This window comes from Pleurodeles waltl, chromosome 2_2 (genome assembly GCF_031143425.1).
Source record: "Pleurodeles waltl isolate 20211129_DDA chromosome 2_2, aPleWal1.hap1.20221129, whole genome shotgun sequence".
Taxonomy (NCBI): Eukaryota; Metazoa; Chordata; class Amphibia; order Caudata; family Salamandridae; genus Pleurodeles; species Pleurodeles waltl.
This window is the reverse complement of record NC_090439.1, coordinates 1,143,039,679-1,143,065,723: the sequence shown is the minus strand read 5'-3', so window position 1 is coordinate 1,143,065,723 and position 26,045 is coordinate 1,143,039,679. Positions and strand designations below refer to the sequence as shown.

Genomic DNA, 26,045 nt, shown 5'->3' with positions numbered 1-26,045 from the left:
CACAGGCCGGTAAGGTGCAGAGGTTAAAGAGGGGCCCAAATAACATGGGCACCTATGGAGACAGGGGGTGCTCCGGTACTAGTCTACTGGCAGGTAAGTACCTGCGTCCTCGGGGAGCAGACCAGGGGGGTTTAGTAGAGCACAGGGGGGGTCCCAAGTAGGCCCACAAAGCGTACCCTCAGCGACACAGGGGCGGCCGGGTGCAGTGTGAAAACAAGGTGTCAGGTTTGTAATAAAAATCAATGGAGGTACCCGGGGGTCTCTTAGACGTTGCAGGCAGGACACAGGGGGGCTTCTCGGGCCAGCCACCGACTGGGCAAGGGTGAGGGCCGCTTGATGGTCACTGCTGCACTGTTGGTCGGTTCTTCACAGGCCTGGGGGCTGCGGGTGCAGTGCTTCTTCCAGGCGTTGGATTTCTTCGGCCTGGGCAGTCACGGTCAGGGGGTCCTCGGGATTCCCTCTGCAGGCGTCGTGGTGGGGGCGCTGGGAGGTCAGCCCATGGTGGACATGATGTCGGAGTCGCCTGGGGATCCTCGCTGGGTCGTTGGTTCCTCTGGACTCGGGCCAGGGGTGTCGGGGGCAGAGTGGTGGGGACTCACACTTCAGGAGTAAGGTGGGAGTCCCTTTAAAGATGGTTTCTTCTTTCTTCTTGTTGGACAGGTCTGCTGTCCATGGGAGTTTCTTGGTCCTTTGTAGTTGCAGGGCAGTCCTCTGAGTCGGCAGAGGTCGTTGGTCTTGTAGAATGCATCGCTGGTGCAGGTTCTTTTAATCAGGGGACAGGCCAGTAGGGCTGGGGCCAAAGCAGTTGTCGTCTTCCTTCTTCTCTGCGGGGTTGTTCAGCTAGGCAGTCCTTCTTCTTTGTAGGTCGTCAGGAATCTGATTTCCTGGGTTCGGGTTGCACCTAAATACTAAATTTAGGGGGGTGTTAGGGCTGGAGGGCAGTAGCCAGTGGCGACTGTCCCTGAGGGTGGCTGCACCCTCCTTGTGCCTCCTCCCTTTGGGGAGGGGGTCACATCCCTATCCCTATTGGGCTAAATCCTCCAAGACAAGATGGAGGATTTTCCAAGGAAGTGGTCACCTCAGCTCTGGTCCTGGCTGGGAGGCTGACTCCTCCTTGTTTTTCTCATTATCTCCCTCTGGACTTGCCGCCAAAAGTGGGGGCTTGTCCAGGGGGCGGGCATCTGCACTGGCTGGGGTGCCGTGGGGCACTGTAACACCTGCTTGAGCCTTTGAGGGTCACCGCCAGGTGTTACATTTCCTGCAGGGGGAGCCTGCAGGCTTTGTTTCTGGCCACAGAGTGCACAAAGGCACTCACCCCATGTGGCCAGAAACTCATCTGAAAGTGGCAGGCTGGCACAGACCGGTCAGTCAAACACTAGCAGAAGGCTGGTATACAGGGGGCATCTCTAAGATGCCCTCTGTGTGCATTTTTCAATAAATCCCACACTGGCATCAGTGAGGGTTTATTGTGCTGAGAAGTTTGATATCAAACTTCCCAGAATTCAGTGTAGCCATTATGGAGCTGTGGAGTTCGTTTTGACAAACTTCCAGACCATATACTCAATATGGCTACCCTGCACTTACAATGTCTAAGAATTGACTTAGACACTGTAGGGGCATAGTACTCATGCAGCTATGCCCTCACCTGTGGTATAGTGCACCCTGCCTTAGGGCTGTAAGGCCTTCTAGAGGGGTGCCTTGTCTATGCCACAGGCAGTGGTTGGTTGGCATGGCACTCTGAGGGGAGTGCCATGTCGACTTAGTCTTTTTCTCCCCACCAGCACACACAAGCTGTGGGGCAGTGTGCATGTGTTGAGTGAGGGGTCCCCAGGGTGGCGTAATACATGCTGCAGCCCTTAGAGACCCTGCCTGGCCAGAGGGCCCTTGGTAGCAGGGGTACCAGTTACAAGGGACTTATCTGTGTGCCAAGGCTGTGCCAATTGTGGAGACAAAGGTACGGTTTTAGGGAAAGAACACTGGTGCTGGGACCTGGTTAGCAGGGTCCCAGCACACTTCAATCAAAGCTGGCATCAACAAAAGGCAATACTTTAGGGGGTAACCATGCCAACAGTGGCATTTTCCTACAATCTACCTGAAAAATAGGGTCATTTTAATTGATCACAACTCATCATTGGAAAGTATGATTACTAATTCAGACTTGTATAGAAATGGTCTTTTATAGTCCTGTTCGATTACACTATTTTCGGCTAGATAATTCTGGGGCCCAACCACATATTATACTTCTAGAAGTGATGCGCACAGTTTGAAATATAAGCCTTTTCGCACTGAAACTTAAGTGACATTCCTATTCAAAGAGTTACTTTTGTTCCGACTCCATGCCATAGATGTCAGTTACCAGGCTACGTGTCTTTGTATGAGTAACTTATATTGCTTCAGTTGCACCTTTTTTTACAATTCTGCTCTTAAAGGCAGAGGGGTTACCAGTGGAAATATCTCTGAAACTTGGTCAGCAGGTCTAGGAGGCTAACTAGGCAAAACACATTTCAGAATTTCTCAAAAAAGTTTAGGCACACCGCCACTCCCCCACACCAATTTTGGTCCTTGAAATATTTGACCGAAGAATATTATAATGTGTTATAAAGCGTACCTTAATGTTTAAGAAATGAATACAAATATATATTTTGGGACACTAGTCCATATGAAAAAATCTTGACTGCTAGTGACTTCAGTTCTCTTTGTAAAATCAACATGAGATTTACAAAATACACATGCACCGAAGACCCACCCTAGAACAATTTATGTGAATTGGTACAAGAGGGCTACAGAGCAATGTCACAGGAGCTCACATGTGCAATTCTCATTCAAATTTTCGTCTGTAACTTTTTAGAAAAATGAAAGAAAGCAACCAATGGACAGATCAAACTTAAATTCCAGTTTTATTTCTGCAGTCACTCTAAAAGGGACATTCGCATACAAAAAATACAACTAATTATTCATATCTAAAGCAAGTTGGCCATGCCACAAATTCATCATCTTATCGGGTGAATCAGCAAGTGACCAAGAATGCCCAGAAATATGCTACTAATGGACCATCACGTCAGCACTGGTCTGCCTGTCTCCAATAAAGCCCATTATATGTTAGGGGTGCGATAGAATAGGCTCCATTACATATGCCTTCCTGCTCTGACCAACCAATACAATGACATTTTGGCTTCCTCCTTGAACCTTCTGCTCCAAGCTTAACCTTGCTGTTGCACGGCTGGCTGGTACTGTGTTAGTAGCCTCAACTCTCCTGCTTTCATCACCATTAAAATGATGCAGCAACAAATACAAAGGGAAAACTAAATATTTATTGAGAGCTGATACACAGGTTGCCTGAACAGCATGATACTTGCCAGAAACTGGGCCATAACGATCACCACTGAACTTTACACAACATTCAAAAGGAGAAAATCTCATGCACAAATTGAATATTTTGAGGTTGTGGTGAAGGTAAGCAAATGCAACAAGTATGGCAGGTGTCCATTTTGAATAGGGCTGCAGGTAAGAGAGAGAGGTCATGTTCCAAAATGAATTTCACTGGAAACCCATGTAGAGACCAGGAGGACACTACACGTGTGGAAGCCTGAGGCAAGGCACTTGTAAGCAAGTTTCTAAAACTAGTATAGACCAGTGTGGTGGGGGGATGCACACAACCACTGGAAACCACTGGAAAGCGACGATAGATATAGGACAGAGTCCCTGAAGGCCAGATGTGAGAGACACACACAAGCATAGAAGAGGATATAGGGAGGAACGGAGGTGCCTGAGAACTGATTGGACTCACATGCATGGACAGTCATCAGAGAGATGAATAGCCAATACATGTTGTACCCTGTTGTGGCACACAAGCCTGGGTTCTTTCCAAGAAGTGTATATAAATGTATTTTCTCTATCAGTTTCTTAAGTTAGTGGACCGTTTGTTTAAGAGGTGATACTTCTAGCTATCTGCGTATGTGTTGGGAAGCATAGTTAATGTGTAATCCCTGTGGCCGGGTCTAATCTCCTAGATTAAATAACTATATAGTGAACTCATAGCAAAGGTTAGAGTCAATAAGTCACAGTCTCGGACATTCCCTGTTGGACAGGGTACAAGACAGGGATGCCCTTGGTCTCCACTGCTGTTTACCTGTGCTATTGAACCTCTAGCGGGATGGATCCATAAGGTTGTGCAATTAAGAAGTTGGGTGTGGGAGGAGGAATGGGATGAAAGAGCATCCTTCTACACTGATATCTTATAATGTACATGGCCGAACCTGACACCTCCCTACTTAGATTAAAAGACTTATTCTGCGTCTATCAGGATTATTCTGGGTTCAATATTATTTGGGAGAAAGCATTGATGTATCTGATGTGGGGGTCAATGCCCCTGATAGTGGAGACCCATAATTTTAAATACCTGGGGCTATGAGTTTCCCAAAACAAGCAAACTATGAGAGCAATCTGCCTGCCCCTAGTGAGTACACGTGAGGTGGACATTATGTATTGGCATCATTTGCCAATTGCTCTACTTGAGAGCTGCTATGTTTAAAATGATTGCCTTGTCCAGATTCACATATACAAAACAGCCCATAAAACATACCTAAAATATTTTTTTAAACATTAGATGAAATAAAAAGGAGGCTATTATGGGCAAGTGGTGCACCACGAATAGCACTGAAAACCTATGAAGGGGGAGTAGCACCCCCAAACATCCAAAAGTACTATGAAATGTCCCATATCTGCATTGTAAACAAATGATCTTATGCCCCATTGGATGAACAAGCATAAGGACGAACTGGCTAGCGTTAGGCACGATGATGTACATGCATGTATTATAAGGAGGAGCAACTGTGGCCACCCCCTTCCCAACCACAATTATGGTGATTCATACATGGCATACACAGAATTGAGAAATGGGATGTGGGAAAAAAGATTGACCTCCAAACCTCCCCATGGGGGGCACACGATTGAACGCATTGGCAACATTGCCGGGATTCAAATGATGGGATTATATCATAATCCGAAGATTTGTGGAATGGAAACGGAATAGTGTTATTTGCCCACTTACGGACTGAGTATGGGATGGTTGCATCGCATGCAGGTATTTAAAGACTTGCAGTTGCGACATATGAAGAAACTGAAGAGGTCTCTCCACTACAGAAGCCGTACCTATAAGACGTTAATGGTAAACACTCAAAAAGAACTTGAGGCCATATGTACAGAATTTAGGGATTGTGAATTCCTAATCGTGATTCTTTGTGAATCGTAATTAAGAAATGGCAATTCTTAATGTACAAAAATATTCAGTTTAAAAATAGTGATTCCTAACTGGGTCGCAATAGATCTACCTCATGAATATTAATGAGGTAGATTGCAATTTGCAACCCATTAGGAATTTCTGCCATCACAGGGGTGATAGTCTGCTGAGGTCTGTAACCACCATGTCTGTATTTTTTAAGAATAGGCACTGGTCTTTGGGACCACTGCCTGCTCTTAAAAATATTTGTTTCAGCATTCACAAAGGGAAAGGGGTCCTATGGGGACTCCTTCCCATTTACGAATGATTACCACCACCCTCGAGGATGTTGGTAAAAAATAAGTGTTTTGCAACCGTAATTCGATCACAAACCATTCATGCATAGCACTGCAATTCAGTATTAGGAAGGCAAGCCCTAAACACTCCCCTTCCAAATACCGAATCGCTCAACACAAATTGCAACTCTTTAACATGTTACCAAATCACAGTTCGTGCTCTCTACACATGGAAAAGCATTTTTGCAGTTGGTAATGGCCCATTTCTACAAATCAGGCCATTTCTGACCGCAAAAATGCGTTTCTACATATGCCCGCAAGTGAATAAGAGGGAAATGGCAAAAGGACATTGGTGAAATGGAAGATCACATGAGATGCATCAACAAAAGCCAGATGCAGCCTTATTCAGTTCAAAATATTACATCAACGTTTCTACAGTAGAATACTAGTATATGAAACACGTAGAGCCATTGATGAGATTTGTTTGCATAACTGTGGACAGACAGGCACTTTCTTACTTATTATAAGAACCTGCCCCACAATCCAAGAATATTGGAGGGCAGTTGCAAAAAGGTTGCAAGAGTCCACGGAATCTGTCATTGGTATAGACGCCGCTCTGATACTGCTGGGTAAATGGGAAAACATACTATTCAAAAGAATATTGATACATTTGAGATTTGCTGGCGCTAAATGAGACATTGCCCAGAAATGGTGGAGTGTGGTGGTTCTGAATGCAGGAGTGGGAGAAATGTATGAATATTTGGATTGTAGCAGGAAAGAAAATATATAATGAACAATTATGCACACAAAATGTAACTAAAATATGGGGAAGCTGGGCACTAGACCTGGATGGAGGTTCATGAAGGATGGAGCTTTCTGAATGTGGCATTATACCCTAGACTTGAGATTGTGACGATACCCTCCCTTCCCCCATGCCCCCGCTAATGAAGGATTCATTTAATGAAATTGTGTACTGGAATACCATGATGCACACAACCGCCCACCCAATTAGTAACATGTTATCAATGTATAAAATTATACTGTGTATTGATGCAGCAGAGGGAGGCACGGCAAGTTAAGCAACTGCTGGCTTTTTTATGTTGTAAAAAGGAAACAAAGATCATATTATTACATAAAAATAATGGATTGTCCTGAAGTTTTCAATGTTACAAATATAGATGTTGAGCATTTAATTTAACTGTATTTGTCGAAAAGTCCAAACATGTGCAGACAGTTCCCAAAAATAATCAGCATGTCAAACAAATAGCATCTAAATGTCCAGGGAAGCTGGGGTAGTTTGCTTGTTTCCTGTGCGATCTAGGTGCCTCACTTGGACTTTGGCGGGCAGGTACTGCGTTACACGACGGGTCTCCCATCTGCCGCATTACAAGTTCCATAGGATATAATGCATTTGTAACATTCAGATGGGAAATCCATCACATTTGTGACGGAGTAACGCGTCCACCAAACTGTAAACCCTCACGGGTGATTAGCCACGCTCTACAAATCTCTGATTGTAAATCAGGCCCTAATTCACAATATGAGCATATTTAGACCCATAGCTACTATCTTTTTTGTTTCTCTCTACGACTCCAAATTTTTTTCTTGTATTCTTGCTCTCTATCCAGCGGTTCTGTGTACCCACTCCCTTTGTTTCTCTTTTTATCTGCTCTCTTCTCTCAGATTATTCTTTATGCACCTCTGCCATATGCACCCTTCTCTCACCCACATCCCTTTTCCGTCCCCAAGGATGTAGTGGCTCTCTACCTCATACCCACAAGCCTCTTTCCACTGGATCCCTCCCTCAGTATCTCCCCTCAGCTCATACATGCCAACATTCGGAAACCGTACAGAGGGAGACTTTGAAAATAAATTGTGGTAATTTGTGTTCCCATTGAACTGGAGGTAACTTTAGGTGGGAAGTAGCTAAAATGAATTCATTTTTGGCTTAAAAAATGCGAGACTCTCGCCTTGAATGCTGGATATACCCTCAGCCACCCCCACCCCCCAAGTTCATTTATCTCCCCAGGTAATCTTCCTCCGTCTTCCTCCTGTTGTTTCAAAGTGTTTGTCTCATGACACGGATGTCCAACCTCTTTCTCTGCTCTGTGTTTCTATCTGAATCCCTTACCTTATCTCTCTAGCAAGTCTCCACACACCCTTCTGCTTTCTTGATGTCACTCACCAAAATTCATATTTTATCCATGCGTTTTACTACATCGTCCCTGTGTTCTCCCTTCACCCTCACCCCATCCCTTCAACTAATTCAAACGCGATTGGCTTTGCCAATGCTCGTTTTTCATTGATGAGAGGTATATTTTAGGTGAGAAGTTAATGTAGGTTTCATTATGATATATAGCAAGGAGGGGGTAGCAGTAGTGTTTATGAGTTAGAGATTACACCGAAGATGTCACCCATTTTACATCTACTCGTGTGCTTATGACATCCCCAAGCGGGTGGGTGTTGGTACAATCCTTTGTGAAGCTGCCACTACACGGACACCCAGCAAACAGCTGCACACCAGTCACACTGCAAGACTTTCATCCGCCTTTTTCATTCTGTAATAGAAATGATCTATATGAAACAGTATTTGTTTCACATGTGCCCTAGAAAGAAAGAATTAAACCCAGCACAGTGGCATTCAAAGTTATCGATTCAAGAGCATCTTTAGCTACAGTTTAAAGCTGTATTTTAAACTTTTTAAAACTGATTTACTTCAATTTGTACAAGAGTTGCTATAGACCAGCAGCAGCTGTCTCACTGTGTGCCTGAGAGACCCTGCAGTAATGACTCGTTGTCCGCTCCTCGCAGGGAAGCGCTCCGCTGCCTCGCGCTTTCCATACTCACAAAAGAAACAAACACCGGCACAAATAATTGGGTGGACTAGTTATACCATGTAGGTGAACCTCCTCTGTTGTAGACAGTTAACTTTTCTCAGCAGGCTTTAAGCAGCGTTTCTGAACTCTCTCGTTGCAGGGACCGAGACCAGTGACTAGCAGGGTTGGCACAAAAAGGTGGGAGCCAGGACTGTTTGCCCCAGACTCTTTTTTATAGGGCCCCACGTGGGCACTGCTAAACCCATGTATATATCACAGACGTAGGTAGGACTGCTTTTGTAATAAGCCCATGAAGAGCCAAAGAATCTCACGGGCCACTAGGTCCTGCAATATTTTGGAGTGTCCTTCCTATGAGTCCCAAGACAATGTTAGTTTTTTTTTAACTAGGTGCTCACACCGAGGCCCCTCAGAATTTTGTGAAACACCTGGTGACTGAATATCTGTGCAATCCACATTTGCAGAAGTCTACTCATGTTCATCTGTGTAGGAAAGTGCCCCTATTGGCATGGTTACCCCTCACCCACACCCCCACTTTTTGCCCAATATTGATTTTGACTTGACTGAGAGCGTGCAGGGATCCTGACAAACCAGGCCCCAGCACCAGTGTTCTTTCCCTAAAACTGTACCATTGTTTCCACAATTGGCACACCACTGGCACACAGCTAAGTGCCTTGTAAATGGTACCAGTGGTACCAAGGGCTCTGCGACCAGGGAGGGTCCCTAAGGGCTGCAGCATGTATTATGCCACCCTAAGGGACCCCTCACCAAGCACATGCACACTGTCATTACAGCTTGTGTGTGTTGGTGGGGAAAAAAAGGTAAAGTCGACATGGCACCCCTCTCAGGATAGGTAAGTCACTCATCCAGCAGGCCTTACAGCCCTAAGACAGGGTGCACTATACCACGGGTGAGGGCATAGCTGCATGAGCAATATGCCCGTACAGTGTCTAAGTCCATTCTTAGACATTGTAAGTGCAGTGTGGCCATATAAAGTACATGGCTGGGAGTTTGTCATTACGAACTCCACAGCTTCATGATGGCTGCACTGAAACCTGGGAAGTTTGGTATCAAACTTCTCAGCACAATAAACCCACACTGATGCCAGTATTGGATTTATTGTACAATGCACCCAGAGGGCATCTTAGAAATTCCCCCTGTATTTTAACCAACCCTTTAGTGTGAGGCTAACCAGTCTGTGCCAGCCTGACACTAAAAGACGAGTTTCTGACCCCATGGGTTGAGGGCCTTTGTGCCCTCTGGGGTCAGAAACAAAGGCTGCTCAGGGTGGAGGTGCCACACACCTCCCCTTGCAGGAACTGTAACACTTGGCAGTGAGCCTCAAAGGCTCAGGTCTCCTGTTACAGTGCCCCAGGGAACTCCAGCTAGTGTAGATGCCCACCCCCCACACAAAGCCCTATTTTTGGTGGCAAGTCAAGCAGGAAAATATAGTAAAACAGTGAGGAGTGACCACCCAAACTGGGACCACCCCTAAGGTGTCCAGAGCTGAAGAGACCCGCCCTCCCTGCAGAATCTTCCATCTTGGTTAGGAGGACAGGGACCAATAGGGTTAGAAGTGTGCCGCCCCCTCCCTAAAGAGAGTGGGCACAGGAAGGGTGTAGCCACCCTCAGGGACATTAGCCTTTGACTACTCCCCTCTGACTCCTGTAACGTCCCTAAATCTAGTATTTAAGGGCACCCCTGCACCTAACTCACCAGATTCCTGGTGACCTCAAGAAGAAAACAAGAAGAAAGAAGGACTGCTTAGCCACCCCCCAAGAGGAGAAGACTACAGGCACCAACTGACTTGGCCCCAGCCCTCCTGGCCTGTCTGCAGCTTCTGAAGCCCTGTTACAAAAAGGCGATGCATCCTGCAGAACCAGCGACCTCTCCAAACCCCCAGAGGACTGCCTGCCCATCAGAGGACCAAGAACTTCCAAGGACAGCGGCCCTGTCCACAAGAAACTCCAGCAAGGACTCCAGAACCGCCCCAGATCCGCGAGTCCTGCTCACTCTGCATCAGACGCCCACGTCCAGGTGGCCCACCGGTCCAGAGCAGGTCCCCAGGCGATTCTGAGCTTGTGTCCACCCTAGGTTGACCCCTCCTGGCCAACATAACGACGCCTGCAGCCTAAATCAAGAGGACCCCCCTGAACGCAAGAGAACCGGACGAAGATTCCCGATGCCAAATGGTAACCCTACACCTGCAGCCCCTTGGCCTTGGGGAACCTAGCCTCCAATGCAGCAGTGTTCAGCAGACGGCCCTCCTCCTTATCCAGCCTGTGGTGTTCCGGAACCAACCCCCTGGACCCAGCCTGCAGCATACTTGTGACTCCCGGGGTTCCCCTATTGGAAAGCATTGGGAGCACAACGCTGTGTTTGCACCCTGCACCCAGCTGCCCCTGTGCCGCTGAGGGTGTGGGTTTGGTGCCAATCTGTGGCCCCCCACCCCTAAACCTCCCAGGTCTGCCCTCCGAAGTCACAGGTACTTACCTGCTAGCAGATCGGTTTCTGAGTGCCCCCAGTCTCCATAGGATCCCATCCTAAATCTACCTTCAACTTTGACCTCTGGACTCGGCTGGCCCAGTGTTGCTGGTGGTGTACGTTTGGGGTCACCCTGAACCCCGACATGTGGACATCCTAACCCCTGGAGACTGGAATTGTAAGTCGAGTACTTACCTCAAAACTGCACTAACACTTCCCTCCCAGAACTGTTTTGAAAATTGCACTGTCAACTTTTTAAAGTGAAAAATTTTACTTGCTTGTAAACCGTTTTATTTACAGAATCTGAACAAAGTGTCTGATACCTATGCTTGATACTTACTTGCAAATGTACTTCCCTGCAATAAGATCCGTTTGGTTCTAAAAATAAAGTAACAAAATATATTTTTCCACTACAGATACATTGGATCTCCAAATGGTCGCGGTGGGAGTGCGGCCGCATTGGCGGCCACCCGGCGGTCCGATCTTGGCGGGCGGCTCCAGCCACCCGCCAAGGTCGTAATGAGGGCCTATATCTCACTTTGATATAGCATATACAGAGCCAGCTTCCTACAATCTGGTGCCACCATCAGCCTTACAATTTCGATCCCTATATATTCTTTTTTTGCAATTCTTGCGTTGGTCATCAACAGACACATAAACCATTCAATGCTGCACTATAATCAGAAGAGTAGAGCAGGCTTGCACTATTGTATGCCAATACAGAGGGGAAAAGAAAACAAAAAAGGAAACAGGAAATTGAAAAACAGAGGCATGTCTTCACTGCAGTGTCGTTCTAGAGGGATACACATATTCATATTATAACATCTGTTCCTTCCAAATGTTCGCGCCAGACAGGGTCTTGCAGCAGGTAGTTGATTTTATAGAGGCGGTGCCTCCGTTAAGGCAGAGGAAAGTCGTCCACCCTGCTACTAGTGCAGCAAAGATGAGAAATAAAATGGTAATAAAATGATTTTATTACCGTTTTATTTTTCAGTGCAGCCGGGCAGCCCAAGCTGGGGTGGAGACATCACTGCTGGCTGGCAGCATGGAAGTGGTGCACACAAAGTTTAAAGTGCGCATGTCACTTTGGCCAGCTGTCTTGCCGCGGCCAGCCAGCACTTTACATTTCTGTCTTAGACACAGGCCTTCAGTGCTCTTGTGAGAGATGCTGCTCCCTCCAATCCTGGCGCTTCTCTAATGCGGGTTAGCTGCATGAGAGCAGCTTCCAGATTGCTTAGGGGAGATGGCTTAGAGAACTCTTGTTGGCAAACTTTGGGCCAGAGAGGACAGAAGAGTGTAAGTACACCTTTTTGGTCTAATTAAGTTTACTGTTTATTTTTATAGACTTGGACTTCCTTCAGGCTCAACTCAAGAGGTCCAAATCGTGGTCCTGCGTAGCCCCACCACTATTAAAAAGAATCCGCCGCCACTGGTTGATTTAGCAGACTTGTAATCTAGTGGCGCTAGGTACGTGAGCATCTGGCTCACCTGTCCATGTCACATTAGTGTAGGCAGATAATGAGGGAAAGAAGGTGAGCATCAGCTCTCCCTCCATCACTGTGAGCCCTTCAACACGCCCCTGCCTGTATGAAAGAGGTTAAGTCATGGGGTCATTGCCACTAAACAGGGTTCACGTTAGTCCGGTTTGCCATTAGCTATACCTGTAGCTCGGGGGGCAGTAGACGTGCCCAGGCAGTGGTATGTCAAAGGCAAGCGGTCTCATCAGGGGCATAATGGACAACCCCACAACCCCTGCAGTGCTGTGGGACGACAGCGTTCCATAAAGGGATCCCTCTCAGCTTGAGAGTATGGGTATTGCAAGGGGCCTCCTCACCATTCCTTGCAGGGGGACCCCTAGGGTTTCCTTAGGCCACTGGGTCACATGATATCACAGCAGCTGTGGTCACCCAAGTTGTCCTCTTCCTAGCAATCAGTTGAACCATTGGAGGCCCCGCCAAAGTATGTAGGTATGGAAGGGCTGGCGTTTTGGGATACGGCGGTGATGATGGAGGTGGTGGCAGGGAGAGGAGCAGGTGGGGGAGTGGAAAAAGAGGCGACGGTACAGGGCGGACGAAGATTCCCGATGCCAAATGGTAACCCTGCACCTGCAGCCCCTTGGCCTTGGGGAACCTAACCTCCAATGCAGGTGGAAGCTTAGGCCAGTGGCAGCCCAGACTCAGAGGTGGCCGGTAGTGGGATGAAATCACATCTCTCATCAGCGCTTCGAACTGTTCACAAGCCTTCTCAAGGACGTAGCATGAGAATGGTAGGAAGGGGAAGGTGGTGAGTCAGTTTTCAGAGAGATGCCAGGCATGGGTACAAACTCGCAATCAAGTAGACCCCACCTCCTGTCGCTCCATCGTCTAGGAATCTTATGGGAAAGGTGCCCAGAATTTTTTGATGACCTTGGCACTGTCGTGCAGTCTGTAAATAAGTCGCTCATAGGTCGCAGTTTTGCCCTGCACATTTACCTCAGTCGATACGATTCAAAATTGTTTATTTGGTACAAACAAGTTGACCATAAGAGAGTAGTTATACAGTAGCAATAATAATAAAAACAAGATAAGCTAAAAACGAATTCCAGCATTTAAAACAGAAGTCAAGAATTACATACATCATTCATAGCTCAAGTTCAGGAAATTTAGAGGACCCCTCTTTCTCTTGGTACCCAAAGAGAAAAAAAAGGGCTTAAATACCTTTCCTAATGTTTACTGCGCCCCATATAAATGAGGCGACACTAAAACATAGCAAAGGAACCACCAAAGCACATAGGAATTTTAACGCATCTTTGTTGTCCCTAATATTATTCTCACTAAAAAGCGGTTTCAAATAAATTTGTCACAATCCATCATAAAATCTACAGAAAAGAATGACATGCTTAGTGCTCTGCTTAAAAATACCATCACATGGGCAAGGGATCATCTAGATAACTGGAAAGGCAACTTAAAAGGGCCCAATTCCCATCCGCAGCCTAGTTAAAACAAATCGGTGCTGAGGGCGTGTGATCATAGACTAGTAAGGTTGAAACCCTTCTCCAGATGAAAGTGACATATATAGACAGACCATAGACTTCCCCCCTTCAGTATTCGCCCTATTTTCACATCTGAAGCTTAAGAAAAGAGCTTTCAACTCACTTTTTTGCAGGGCCAACACACTTATTAGGGGAGCACAGAGGTTCTTTAGAATATCCTTATTATGGAAGAGCCAAGGAATCTTAAAAGCATGATCAAGAGTACAGCAATGCATAATCATCTTGTAATGCTTGTTTTGGGCTTGGCCCAAATTGATCGCCAAAGCAAAATGGGTTTAAGCAGGAGTAGATCCTCTAGGTAATTAAGCCCAATTCTTTATGAGTAGTATATGTTGAAACCGAGGTGGGGATACGCAACTGATGTTTGAGAAAGGCATTCTCCTCTGTCTGTAAGAGATCCCTCTTGTCTTAACCTCAAATGCCTCTTCCATACATAGCGACAGACAGAGCTTTAGCTTGATATATTTTAATCATTTTTTTGTGATTGGAAGACTGCAGAGCTTATCTAAAGATATCCCCCCAGACCGCCTCCTTTTTAGTCTGGCACCTTGTATATGATTGACCCAAGAGCCACTGCTGGTGAACGATATATCCAGAAAATTAAAAGTCTTAACTCTCATAATTAAGGAGCCTTTAATAAAAAAGTTTTGACTACTCCAAGACTTTTTCCCAAATACCATTGTATAAGTCTTAGTTACATGTATCCTCAATTTCCTCCCTTCCATAAAGTCTACAAAGGTATCCATCAGGCTCTGCAGGCCGACAGCGTTCTTCACATCAGAACAGCGTTGTCGGCATAAAGCAACCCAGGAACTGAATGACCCGCATCAATAGGCACGTCAGCCTGCAAAGCCCTGAGGACATTATCAACCACATTAATATAAAGAGAAAAAAGAAACTGGGCCAAGATACTACCCTGTCTTATCCCCTTCTTAACTCTAAAGGAGTGAGTGCATTCCCTATTTGGGCCAAAGCGTGTCTTGGCGGGCAATTTCCCATATAAGTTAGCAAGGAAACTGACAATGTTTTCAGGTGCCCCAAGCAAGAGTAGGGTTTGCCACAGAATCGAATTCTCCACCAGGTCTAAGGCATTGCTGAGGTTGGCAAAGCATAGGTATATTGAGAAAGACTTGGTCTTTGTGTAATTCCGAATAAGTAGTTTCCCCGTTGGCACACTGTTCTACCGTCCTCAGCCCTTTCTTAAAGCCATACTGGACTTCTGACAAGATAGAATTATCGGTGCCCCACTTCTCTAATCTTTGTAGGAGAACCCTACCCATCAGTTTAACAGAGCAGTCCAATAAAGAAATTGGACGAAAGCACTTAGGGTCTGATCTATCTCCCTTCTTAAAGATAGGCACTATATTTGAATTAACCTAGCTAGAGTGGGTCATACAATCTACAGCTGCATTCAGCACGGGGGTCAGAATATGGCCCCAAAGTTCTCCCGCAGCCTTAGAGGCGTGAACCGGGACACCATCTTGCTTTACTTCCTGCACTGCAATCTAGTGCAAGAACGACTTCCTCCAGAGTTATTTCCAGGGGTTTACTGCTATTTAAACTATCTATCTCTTGGATGTCACTCACCGGAGAGCCAAAGATGTCAGAATATTGCTGAACCCACACATTAGAAGGAACATGTGAAGTAAGTCGTGGGACTGTATCATCTTTCAAGAAAGGGGGCATTTACAGTGTTCCAAAACAAGGCAGCATCCTTGGTTTCAGCTGCTTCTGCTACATTTGCCCAGGCTTCTTCCCTGAGTAACCTCTTCCTATTGTTTAGGGCCATATTATAATCCTTACTAAGTTGCTTGATGACAATTTGGTCCCTTGGTGAACTATGCAGTTCTGTCAGCAACAATTTAATGGACTGGGTGCATGGGAGATCAAGCCAACTGTGCTTCATTTCAGACCCTGGCCTAGACTTTTGGGTCACTAAGGCATTGCCTGATCTAGTAATGGCTTCATAAACATGGATCAATAACATATTATCAACCTTGTCACCTAGACAGTACTTAAATTCTGTTTCATTAGTTTTTAGCAGCTTCTGGAGCACTACTTGGGGAGCTTCCCCTGTCCACTTAATTCGAACACCATCTGGCCTTGTAGCGTCTACATTAGCGACGTTGGTAATAATCCTCTGGTTTTCTGTATATATTGCAAAGAAACAACTAACGGATTATAGTCACTTACTGCAGTCTCTATAATTCTATGATCAGTGACTGAATTCCTAAGTGAAAAGGAAACCAAATAGTGGTTGTTAATCATACTGGCTCCTCCTCCAATAAAGGAGGAAATCTGGACTTTACTCCTAGATTGGTCTCTAATAATGATAAATCGTACTTAAAAATGAGGGACTTTAGTGACTGCCCATAACCATTATGTAAAAAGTGGGGGGCTCCTTCACCGGTAGGATCAGTTATGCCACACACCATTTTGGCTGCAAGGGTACATTTTTGTATATTAAAAACCTGGGTCCGAAAAATAAAACAATTGGGGGAGAAAGCATGTAAAAACATACCTAGATCTGCCTCTAAAGTAAGTAAGTAGGCCTACATGTGGAAGCAAACCTGTCCTCCTGCATAAGACAGCCACACAGGCTGATAATAAGGTGAGGCAATGAAGGATCTCAGAATGGCCATGGGTAACAAGTTGGAAATTAATATTTGAAGACCACCCTTGGATCGGCCCGACAATGAGAGGTCTGCAGGCGTAAAATAGTAGAAAATCACATGGGAGGGAGCATCATCCCATGTTTCCTGTAAGAAAATCACATGGGGTCTGCAGAGAATGTAAACCCATTCAGGGCATCTAATTTATTTTTTAAAACAAATATATTCCATGATGTAGATGTAAAAATGCATCCCCCTTGCTGTTTCTCTGGTGCTGGTAAAAGGGATACCGCAGTTTGACTGGCGGTTCCTAGTACCAGCGATTCAGCAGGCAGAATAGTGTGATTCCAAAAAGGTACCACAGACTCTTCATTCTGCCCCTTATTGGCATGCGGAGAGCCCTGTAATTGATCACCCTGTTCCTCCCAGACGCATGGAACCCCATTGATGTTATGTAAATCTACTTCCTGTAACTCGCTTATTACCGTAAGTCTGATAAATGTGGGAACGGCGAGTTGGCAGCCATCCAGCTGAGACTGAGCAGGTGGGGTGAGAATTGGCGCTCTACGGAATGGGTGCAAGTGATGATACAAATACCCCAGGGGCAGAACAGCAATGTTTCTGGGATTTGTACCAAGTACTTCTTTAAACAAAATCTCACCTGACACTCTAAGGCAGTAGTTCCGAACCTGTAGTCCGAGGACCCCTGGGGGTCCGCGAAGCCTCCTCAGGGGGTCCGCGACTGCTTAGAAAATCAAATAATATTAACACATTAGGTCCCCAGCTTTCAGTAAGGACTTGGTGGTGGGGTCCCCGGATCCCAGTAATGTTCAGTGGGGGTCCCCGGGATCCAGTAATGATAAAGTGGAGGTCCACAGAGGTCAAAAGGTTGGGAACCATTGCTCTAAGGTATTTAACATTGATAATAACACCCTCTTGCTTGAGGGGTTTCCTAGTTGGTCCAATCCAGCAGACCGTTCTCTTCATAATACTTAAACCAGCTCTTGCTGTCGGAAATCTAAACTTGGATTGTAACTAATGAGGAACCTTATTTCTTAGTTGGTCTTTAGACTCAGCCTCACCTGGGGACACAGGGGGACATCAGTCATTATTTTCACACATGGAAACAGGGGGGATAAGAGTAATAGTCACATTATGAATCACATTAATGATTTGCCTCCGCTCCTGCTCGGGGTTAGTACACTTCCTCACTTGCTGTGAAACACATCTTAAAGGGTTACCAAAAGGACGTACGTGATCATGGGGTATAGTCTGGGTATCAGTTCCAACCTGGGCTCATTGAATACAGCATGTGACCATGGAGGTGGCGGTGGGAATAACTGCACTTTCCGGACCACCAGAGCTGTTTGCTGGCAATGCTACTGGATGACGCTCCACAAAAACATTTTTCAAATTAGTCAGGACTTCTTCCACCTTCTCTAAATGGGTCAACATTTTCCCCAACATCCTTGTAACACATGTAGCCACCACTTTGCATATTTCTTCAGTCATGTCAGACACACGTTCTCTAAATTCGCTACTACGGCCAGACGTCGAGCCAGGGTTCGTGCTGTGCAAAGGCGTTGAGGGGCTAGGGCACTGTCTCTTTGATTTGATCACTGCTTCTACCCTCTTTCTCTTTCCTCCATTACTTTTTAAATATTTTTTTCCCACAGAAGTTTGTGCCCCCTCCAAGTTGTCCAAATGATCTACCATTCTAGTGCAAACAGGATTTAATTGGCCAATTACAGTGTCTAAAGACCCAGGGATCACAGCTTGTGGCAGCGAATGAGATCCTGTATTGGCCATGGTTGGGGTGGAGTGTGCCTGCATTGACTCGGTTCCTGGGGGGAGATGACAAAGATAGACGCTGTCCGCAGTTTCAATTTCTTTATTGATTGCTCCTCCAGTCCACTGTAAATAATCACCTATGGTGGTACCAGGTGTGTGCTTCAAGGGAGCAGTCCTGCGTTTCCAAATTGCTGAAGATAATGGTGGGAGGGGATGGGGAGTTATTAGTGCTTTAAGATATATCTCAATTTGGCCCCACTATCCCACACACAGAATACAGAAGTCTTGTGTGACACCAATGATAAATAAATCAATATCCACAGTACTTTTATCCTCAGAACTAAGTGGGATGGCCCAGCCCAGCCTATTCCGGGCTATGATGGGCTAAGTAGTGCCCATCTTGGCCCAGTCTTCGCCCAGATGAGCACTGGGGGTGTCCCATGCACATCCCGCGCTACGGGAATCGCCTAGCGCTTTTAAGCACTTGATGCAGATGGAGACCAGTTGTGGGCAAATGGGGTCTGCCTCTCCACAGGAATGCTGGGGGACGTAGTGCCACCCCAGCCTTGGCACCACCACAACAGCAGCAGCAGCAGAGAGTTTAAAGCGTCCCATGCTGGGGGACTCTCCTAGTGCTTTAAGCACTTGATGCAGATGGAGACCAGCTGTGGGCAAATGGAGTCCTCCCCGCCTCAGTAATGCTGGGGGATGTAGTCCCACCCCAGCCTCCACACCACAACAACAGCGGCAGAGCACTTAAAGTGTCTGCCACAGTCATTCAGTGTGGGTTGCTATCTGGGGTGAGCATCAGTGTAGTACAATGAAGATTTTCACAGTGGTGAGTGCAGTGGTTGGACTTCATCTTCCAACAGCCATTATGGTATATTAAAGGTGGACGCGCCCAACAAGTTAACAGTGAGAGCGGGGCCAAGAGACTGGCTTCGTTGTAAGAGTCCATGCAGAAGCCAAGCCCTGAAAATGTTTGCCATGTATGCACCAAACATCACATAAAATGTGATAAAAACCATTTCAAAATTCAAACAAATGTATTTCCATAAAATGCAGATGCTTTGACCTTATATCACTTTTTACCACTGCACTGAGAGCTGCTTATTAAAAAGTGATAGTTTTTAAACATGAACTTAGAACAAATCCTGCTCCTGTCCCAGCAGGCGACAGTGCCATTAGGGAACCTGATGACAAGTCAGATGCCATGTGGCCCACAGTCTTATAGAAAGAGCAACATTATAGTCTATGAAACACAATGTTATTGTACAGCTGGTAACCTGACCGTATGTAATTGAAGGTGATATCATATGTGATAATGAAGTAAAAGAAAGGCCTCAAAATCAAATATTTGCCTAAAATCACGTAGGGCCCGATTCACAAAGGTAAAGTTAGACCAAAAGTCTAACTTAGACCAAAAGTCTAACTTTACTAATTATTGGTATTCACAAAGGTCAGCTACTACTGGCAAAATTACTAGTAGTAAAGATACTTGTAGACGTCAAGTGTAAACTTAATCTTCAGGTTACACTTGAGGTCTAAACTTAGACTTCAGGTCTAAACAGAAACTTCACGTGTAAAGTTAGATTTCAGGTGTAAAGTTAGATTTCAGATGTAAAGTTAGACTTTAGGTCTAAGTTTACCTTTGTGAATCAGGCCCACAATTTGGTTAAGCGGGATTAATCCCTGGTTTTTTTTCACTTTGTACAAATCAGTCACTAAATGGGTATCTACTTGTCTCATGTTTTATCTCAGAAGTTAATGCTTTGATTTTAACTCTTTTTCTAGCGGGTAGATAATGGTCGGCAGGCAGAAACCACATGAAATCTTGTCTTGTTTTCAGCTCCAGATTATGAAAAGGCCTCGAGCTGAGCCAGAGCCAGGCACCTGGATCGAGCTTCCAGTGGCTCACCAAGCTCTATGGAACATGAGAGCACCTTCAAATATGCCTGTCTAGTTTGATTGGATGCACAATATCTATGTCCGCCTGCGGAACTGCTTTTTTGAGATACAATATGAGGGAGACAAATACATTTTCTCTTTATGATTCAGGGGCCTGTACCACAACAGTGATTGCATATGTCACTGAGCTTCCTTTCTTTCCCTGCTGGAAACAAAATTGTACTTTTACCCTTCACATTGCATTTTGTTACACTGTATACATGCGCTAAGCATTTTATGGGTTCTGTAATTTGCCCTATATTTAGTGGAATGACGCCAGGTATGCATTATCATGACCATTTGTTCCAAGTTAACTGTAATTGTCAGGAATACTTTTGTTTCTTAAATCAGGTCCTTGGTGTGTGCAGGAGAGCGGTGGGACTCCTGAAAGTACTCTTACTTTGTTTTTAGGTCTTGTCTTATGCAGCGCGCATGCGCTGCTGCTTGCGACAGTCTGTCTAATTTCCTCTTACTCATCTTTTAATCCTGCCAACCATGTCCATGAGCTCACATATCTCCGTCCCTCACTAATGATCACAACAAACTCCCCAATATTTGATCAACTACTTGGAATCGGGGCAGGATGCAGGGAATGGTTTGCTTAAACACACAAGAACAATCCTAGTAGCCAACAATAACCAATAATACTGGACTAACCACGAAGCACAATTTAAATGCAATTATAATATGTAAGCTCAGGAAATGCATTGTTCAAAAACCTCTTGTGTTTGATTTAACAGACTATAATGTTTCCCCACCTGTAAGATTCGAATCCACATATATGTTACGCATAACAAGTGACTAGTTCACTGGTGGCATTTTTTTGCGATGTTAGAGGTGCGGGGATGTTTCTAAGATCATGTTTAAGATCCATCCCTTTTAATATTCTCCCATCAATGCGGTCCAGCTAGACTGTAAACTTCCTATAATATTGTTGCTGCCAAGCTCCATCTATGAAAAGAGGAAGTATGTAATATAAGACATATGTAACCCTTAAGCCTTTCTACCAGCACTCATCAGCCATTGGTCTGTTGTTGGCATTCACATCTTACATACACCCACTAGGGGAGTCCATGTTCCACTAAGAGTGTTCTTTCTGATACCAACATGCATGTTAAAGGGGAAGAATTCTGTCACGACTGCACCTTATATGAGTGGTCAAATTTTGGTCAAATTAGTGCGCATGTTTAAAAAAACTAGAAATCTTCAGATAAGTCCAGTTACATATAAATGTGTTCAGTTATATTATTAATGTATTATACAGACCAAAGAAATATAAACTATTATGCTTTGTACATGTTAGGCATCTACTTGCTTAATTAATATAATACTGTGTGACCTCTGTTGATGTGTCCGCAAAAATTGACTCTGTCCTTAATTTTTGTCCTGAATGTTGACCCTTTGTCCTGGATTTTTACACACACTGTCCAGAATTTGCCTCCATGGCAGGTGATCAATCTATTCTGAATTCAATATTTAGACTGAACCAATTGTGTGCCTGTTTCTAGCCCTTTCTGATTTTCTAGCATGTTGTCTTCACAGGTGCTGATGGCGGTAACAGCAACTCTTCCGGAGGAGACTTGCGGATAATCCTTGTTGGTAAAACTGGATGTGGGAAGAGCGCCACCGGAAACTGCATCCTTGGCGCCAAAATCTTTGAATCTAAAGCAAGTGCAAACTCACAAACAACAGAGTGCCGTAAAGAGACCGTTTACCGTCTGAACAGAAGGATTGCGGTTGTTGACACACCGGGGTTTATGGATACAAAGGTCTCTATGAACGATACATACACAGCACTAGCTCAGTGTGTGATCCGGGCCTCCCCTGGGCCACAAGCGATTATTGTTGTGCTGCAGATTGGACGTTTCACCCCAGAAGAAGAAGAAGCTGTGGAAAGGATCCAAGCCCTGTTTGGAGAGGAAGCCTCAAAGTACACTATTGTCTTGTTCACACGTAAAGATGACCTGGAAGAGCAAACCATTCAAGGATATCTTGAAGAAGCAGATGTAAGATTAAAAACATTGATTGAGAAATGTAGTAATCGATACTGTGCTTTCAACAACAGAGCAACAGGGGACGAACAAGACCAACAGGTGTCTGAGCTCTTGGAAATGATAGACCGGATGGTGCAAGGGAACGGGGGCTCGTACTACACACAGGCAATGTTTAAGAGAGCAGAGCGCATGATTAAGGAAAAGGAGGAGAAAATCAAGAGGAAATACGAAAAGGAGCATGAAAAGAAAAAGCGTGAGCTGCAGGGGCAGGTTGGAAAGGAGTTGGATGAAATAAAAACAAAGAATGCGAAAGACCTAGAGGAGGAGAAGGAGAAGAAGAAAAAGGATCATGAAGAGAAGATGAAACAGCTAGAGGACGAGTACAAAAAGAAACAAGAAGGGGCCCGGAAAGAAGCAGAGGACCGTCTGGCAAATAAAAAAACTGCATCAGTTGTAGGAGCCATAGTCGGAGGTGTCTTTGGAGGAGCGGTTGGTGGACTTCTTGGAGGGCCTGCGGGTTTGGCAGCAGGAATAGCGATGGGGTCATCTGTAGGAGGCGGGGTGGGTTTTGTGGTGGCAAGTTAATGCACACTTGTATACCATCAGACCCCAGTTGGCTCATGTGCTCACTCCTGTGTCTATGTGTGTAACCAGTAACAGAACTGAAGACTGGTAAACTGAGAAACAGTGACGTGCATTTATAGTGCTACGCTGTCCCAAGCTGCGACTGAAGCCGCTGTCCATGTGCATAGCATGCTTTGGTTAGGTAACTGATACTCCCTCTTCACTCTACATATTTTGGTCCAACCGACAGATCAACCATTCAATAAGTGGGGTGTCTGTCATTTTGAATGACGGTATTTATCCCTTTTACTGCATCATTCCACGCCAGGAAGAAGTAGCACCTAGATGCAGAAGGAACAGTTTTATATAGCACAAACTCGACGCAAAGGTATTGGAGTGCTTTACATGAACACAAGTTATACTACACAAGGTCACATTCATGCTTCTTCAGGCATGAGGAGATTAAGGGCCTGATTTATAGTTTAGCCGAGGGGTTACTCCATCACAACAGAGACGGATATCCCATCCGCCGAAATCTAAATTCCATGGGACATAATGGGATCTACATTTCGGCAGATGGGATCTCTGCCACCATTGTGACGGACTAACCCCGCCAAAAAGTCAGGCCCTAAATGATTTGCCCAAAATCACAGAATATTGACCCGACATCAAGACGCGAACTGGTTCCCCTGTTCCAAAATCGACAGCAGTGGCCTTCATGCCATATCCTCTCCTAACATACAGAGAACCCCAAGGAGCTGTCACATTGTGTTCTTGCAGTGAGGCTGGAAACAGCAACATAATTGATGGCGTTCTGCCTCGGAGCAGCATTTATAGTGCACTCCCCTGCCAAGAGCCATTCGGGCTGTTCTCACGCCTGCCTTCCGTGATACCGCTCATGCAGAACAAGTGTGTTCGGTGTGTTGTGTGGGGTGGCAGTGCTGACCGCTCTTGCCTCTTGGTGCCTGCTTAGTGCGTCTGGCCATCCTGTTTCACCTTCACTGAGAGCTCCACTCCCTGCTACAGCATTTGTGTAGTAGACAAGTTAGTGGCCCGCCTCACTCCAAGGCTGAACTCACAGTAAGGATGATTCCCCAGTGTCATGAGTTAAGAAACAGACACACACACCCCTCCTTCTGCCACTTGCCAGGGGATGGTTGTTGACAAGTGAACTGTCTGCAGTGACCACACTTTGGTTGGGTCTGGGACGCTTTTGCAGAGAAGTAAGAGTTTTGGGATGTTTTCAAGGTATTTTGACATCAGGGTGCTCCGTGTGAAATCAAATAAAAATAAAAATATGCTACCCTTCACTCCGGTGGTTAAATAATGTTTTCACTGATAGCACGCATTGCAATTAACCAAATTATCTCTGTAATCCAGAAAAAGGTTATCCACTGTGCTGGCACTCATTCGATAAACTTCAAAAGGACCAGTTTTTGAGTTTTTTGAGTGAGCACCCAGAATGTTTTTTAACTGTTTGTGGCTCATTACTTTAAGTTATTTCTTTGGGGAGTATGAATACCAATGCGTTATTACTGATTTATATAATGATGCAAATTACCCAGTTTATTGGTGCACATGTATTAAACCTTAAATGGAGGAAATACTGGCTGTGCCATGTAGATTCGAATCTGTGACATCCAGGTTTTTATAATAGATGTATAGAAGAACAGAGCTATCCTTTCCCCAGAAATAAATACCAAGTGCTGCTTTGCTAACCAGAGCTCATGTGAGTCTGGGATTGCAAAAAGAATATTACTCTTCAGATGCATGTTGTTGGAAAATTGGTGCTACCTATGGTGGTTCCAAGGACACTAATGTGCTTTACATATATTTAAAGATCCTAAGTTGACCCTCAAGGGGTGTGAACCCGAGTCTTTTAATGTACATTTGAAAAAAAATGTTCATGTACCTACACAACAAGCATTAACATAGCCAATAGGTCTTGGCATGTGGTATAGCAGCTGTTGGATTAGTTACAGACAAACTGTTGTCCACCTACACAACAAGCATTAGCATAGCCAATAGGTCTTGGCATGTGGAATAGCAGCTGCTGGATTAGTTACAGACATTAATTCTTACTAACCTGCTACTAGCGTACTGGGACCCACACAGACAGTAGAGCGTGCCAAGTAGGCTCAGTAATAACTCATCAGCGCTCGCGTCACAGCATCAGAGCATCAGGAGGGTCCCAGGTGGCAAATACATCACAGTGAGTTATGATTTTCCCAGACGTTCTCAGAGGTATGTGATTGCAGCCCAGGTCACAGCTTGTGCTGCACATAAAATCTGAGGCAGGCAGCCCTCCTTATGGTGTGAAATATGGTGTTTACTTCGAGAAATGCAACAAAATATCTAGGAGTTAATTTAACAAGTAAAGCGGTGAGGGGATGTGGCTCTACTGCCATAGCTGCCAACCTTCTACTGGGGACAGGATCGAGTCTCAGCGTCTTCTCAACATCCTGTGACTCTGGGCAAACTTTCAAAGGAGCTGTGTTTTGAAATCACAAGTGGGTGCACACGAGCACGAATAAACAGCAGTGGAATGAGTATGGTGTGGCAAGGAATGTGGTCACATATGCACTGGGGGGGGGCAGAGTCATGTGAAATTGGTCTGTCTGTCTCTGTGAGTCATTCAAATGATTTGTAAGATTGGTTACTAGCATTCCATCACTAGGTTGAGGGAAGTAGCTGAAGCAGGGGGTGGGTAAAGCAACAAAGAATAGGGAGGAGGGTGTGGTGGATTAAAAGCCAGGGAGCAGAGTGTGTGGTGGGTTAACACGCTGTGGAGGAGAGAAGACAACTGCAGATGCACTCTTATGGAGTGCTTGCTGAATGTCTGTAGGAAGCTGGCTCGGTATGTGGTGTGCTAAACAGAAGTACACCATGCTGAGAGTCCAGTGGATTCCCAATTGGTTTGCAGAGGCAAAAGTAGATAGGACTAATGCTCTATTTGTGGTAGTGTGGGAAAGCAGGTAGGCTTATCAGAGGGTAGTGCTAAGCATTTGTTGTACTCACAGAGGCAGTAAATAAGACACACTCAAAGAATAAATCAGAGACCAATTTAGAAAAGTAATACTTTTGTTTACATATACTTTAAACCCAATAATTTCGTTATCAGGTAAATACGTTTTCAAGCATAAATACTTTTTAGTTTAAAAAATCGACACAGTCCAATTTCAGTGTTCTTCATGGTTATCCTATGGAGGAAAACAATGTTCAGCGAGCACATGATTAACAACTATTTACGAGGCCGATCTCAGGTAGTTAAGAT

The 26,045-nt window shown here is 45.2% G+C and overlaps 1 protein-coding gene across 3 annotated transcripts in view; it reads left to right on the top strand.

Annotated features, from left to right (window-relative positions):
- LOC138282977 (GTPase IMAP family member 7-like) overlaps positions 1-24,081 on the top strand; it is a 133,974-nt gene extending 109,893 nt beyond the window's left edge. For all 3 annotated transcript variants that reach the window (XM_069221067.1, XM_069221066.1, XM_069221065.1), the window contains one exon: positions 21,756-24,081. In XM_069221067.1, the coding sequence (XP_069077168.1) occupies positions 21,756-22,792 (1,037 nt within the window). In that variant the 3' untranslated portion in view covers positions 22,793-24,081. The remainder of the gene's footprint in view (positions 1-21,755) is intronic.
- Positions 24,082-26,045: the final 1,964 nt, after the last annotated feature.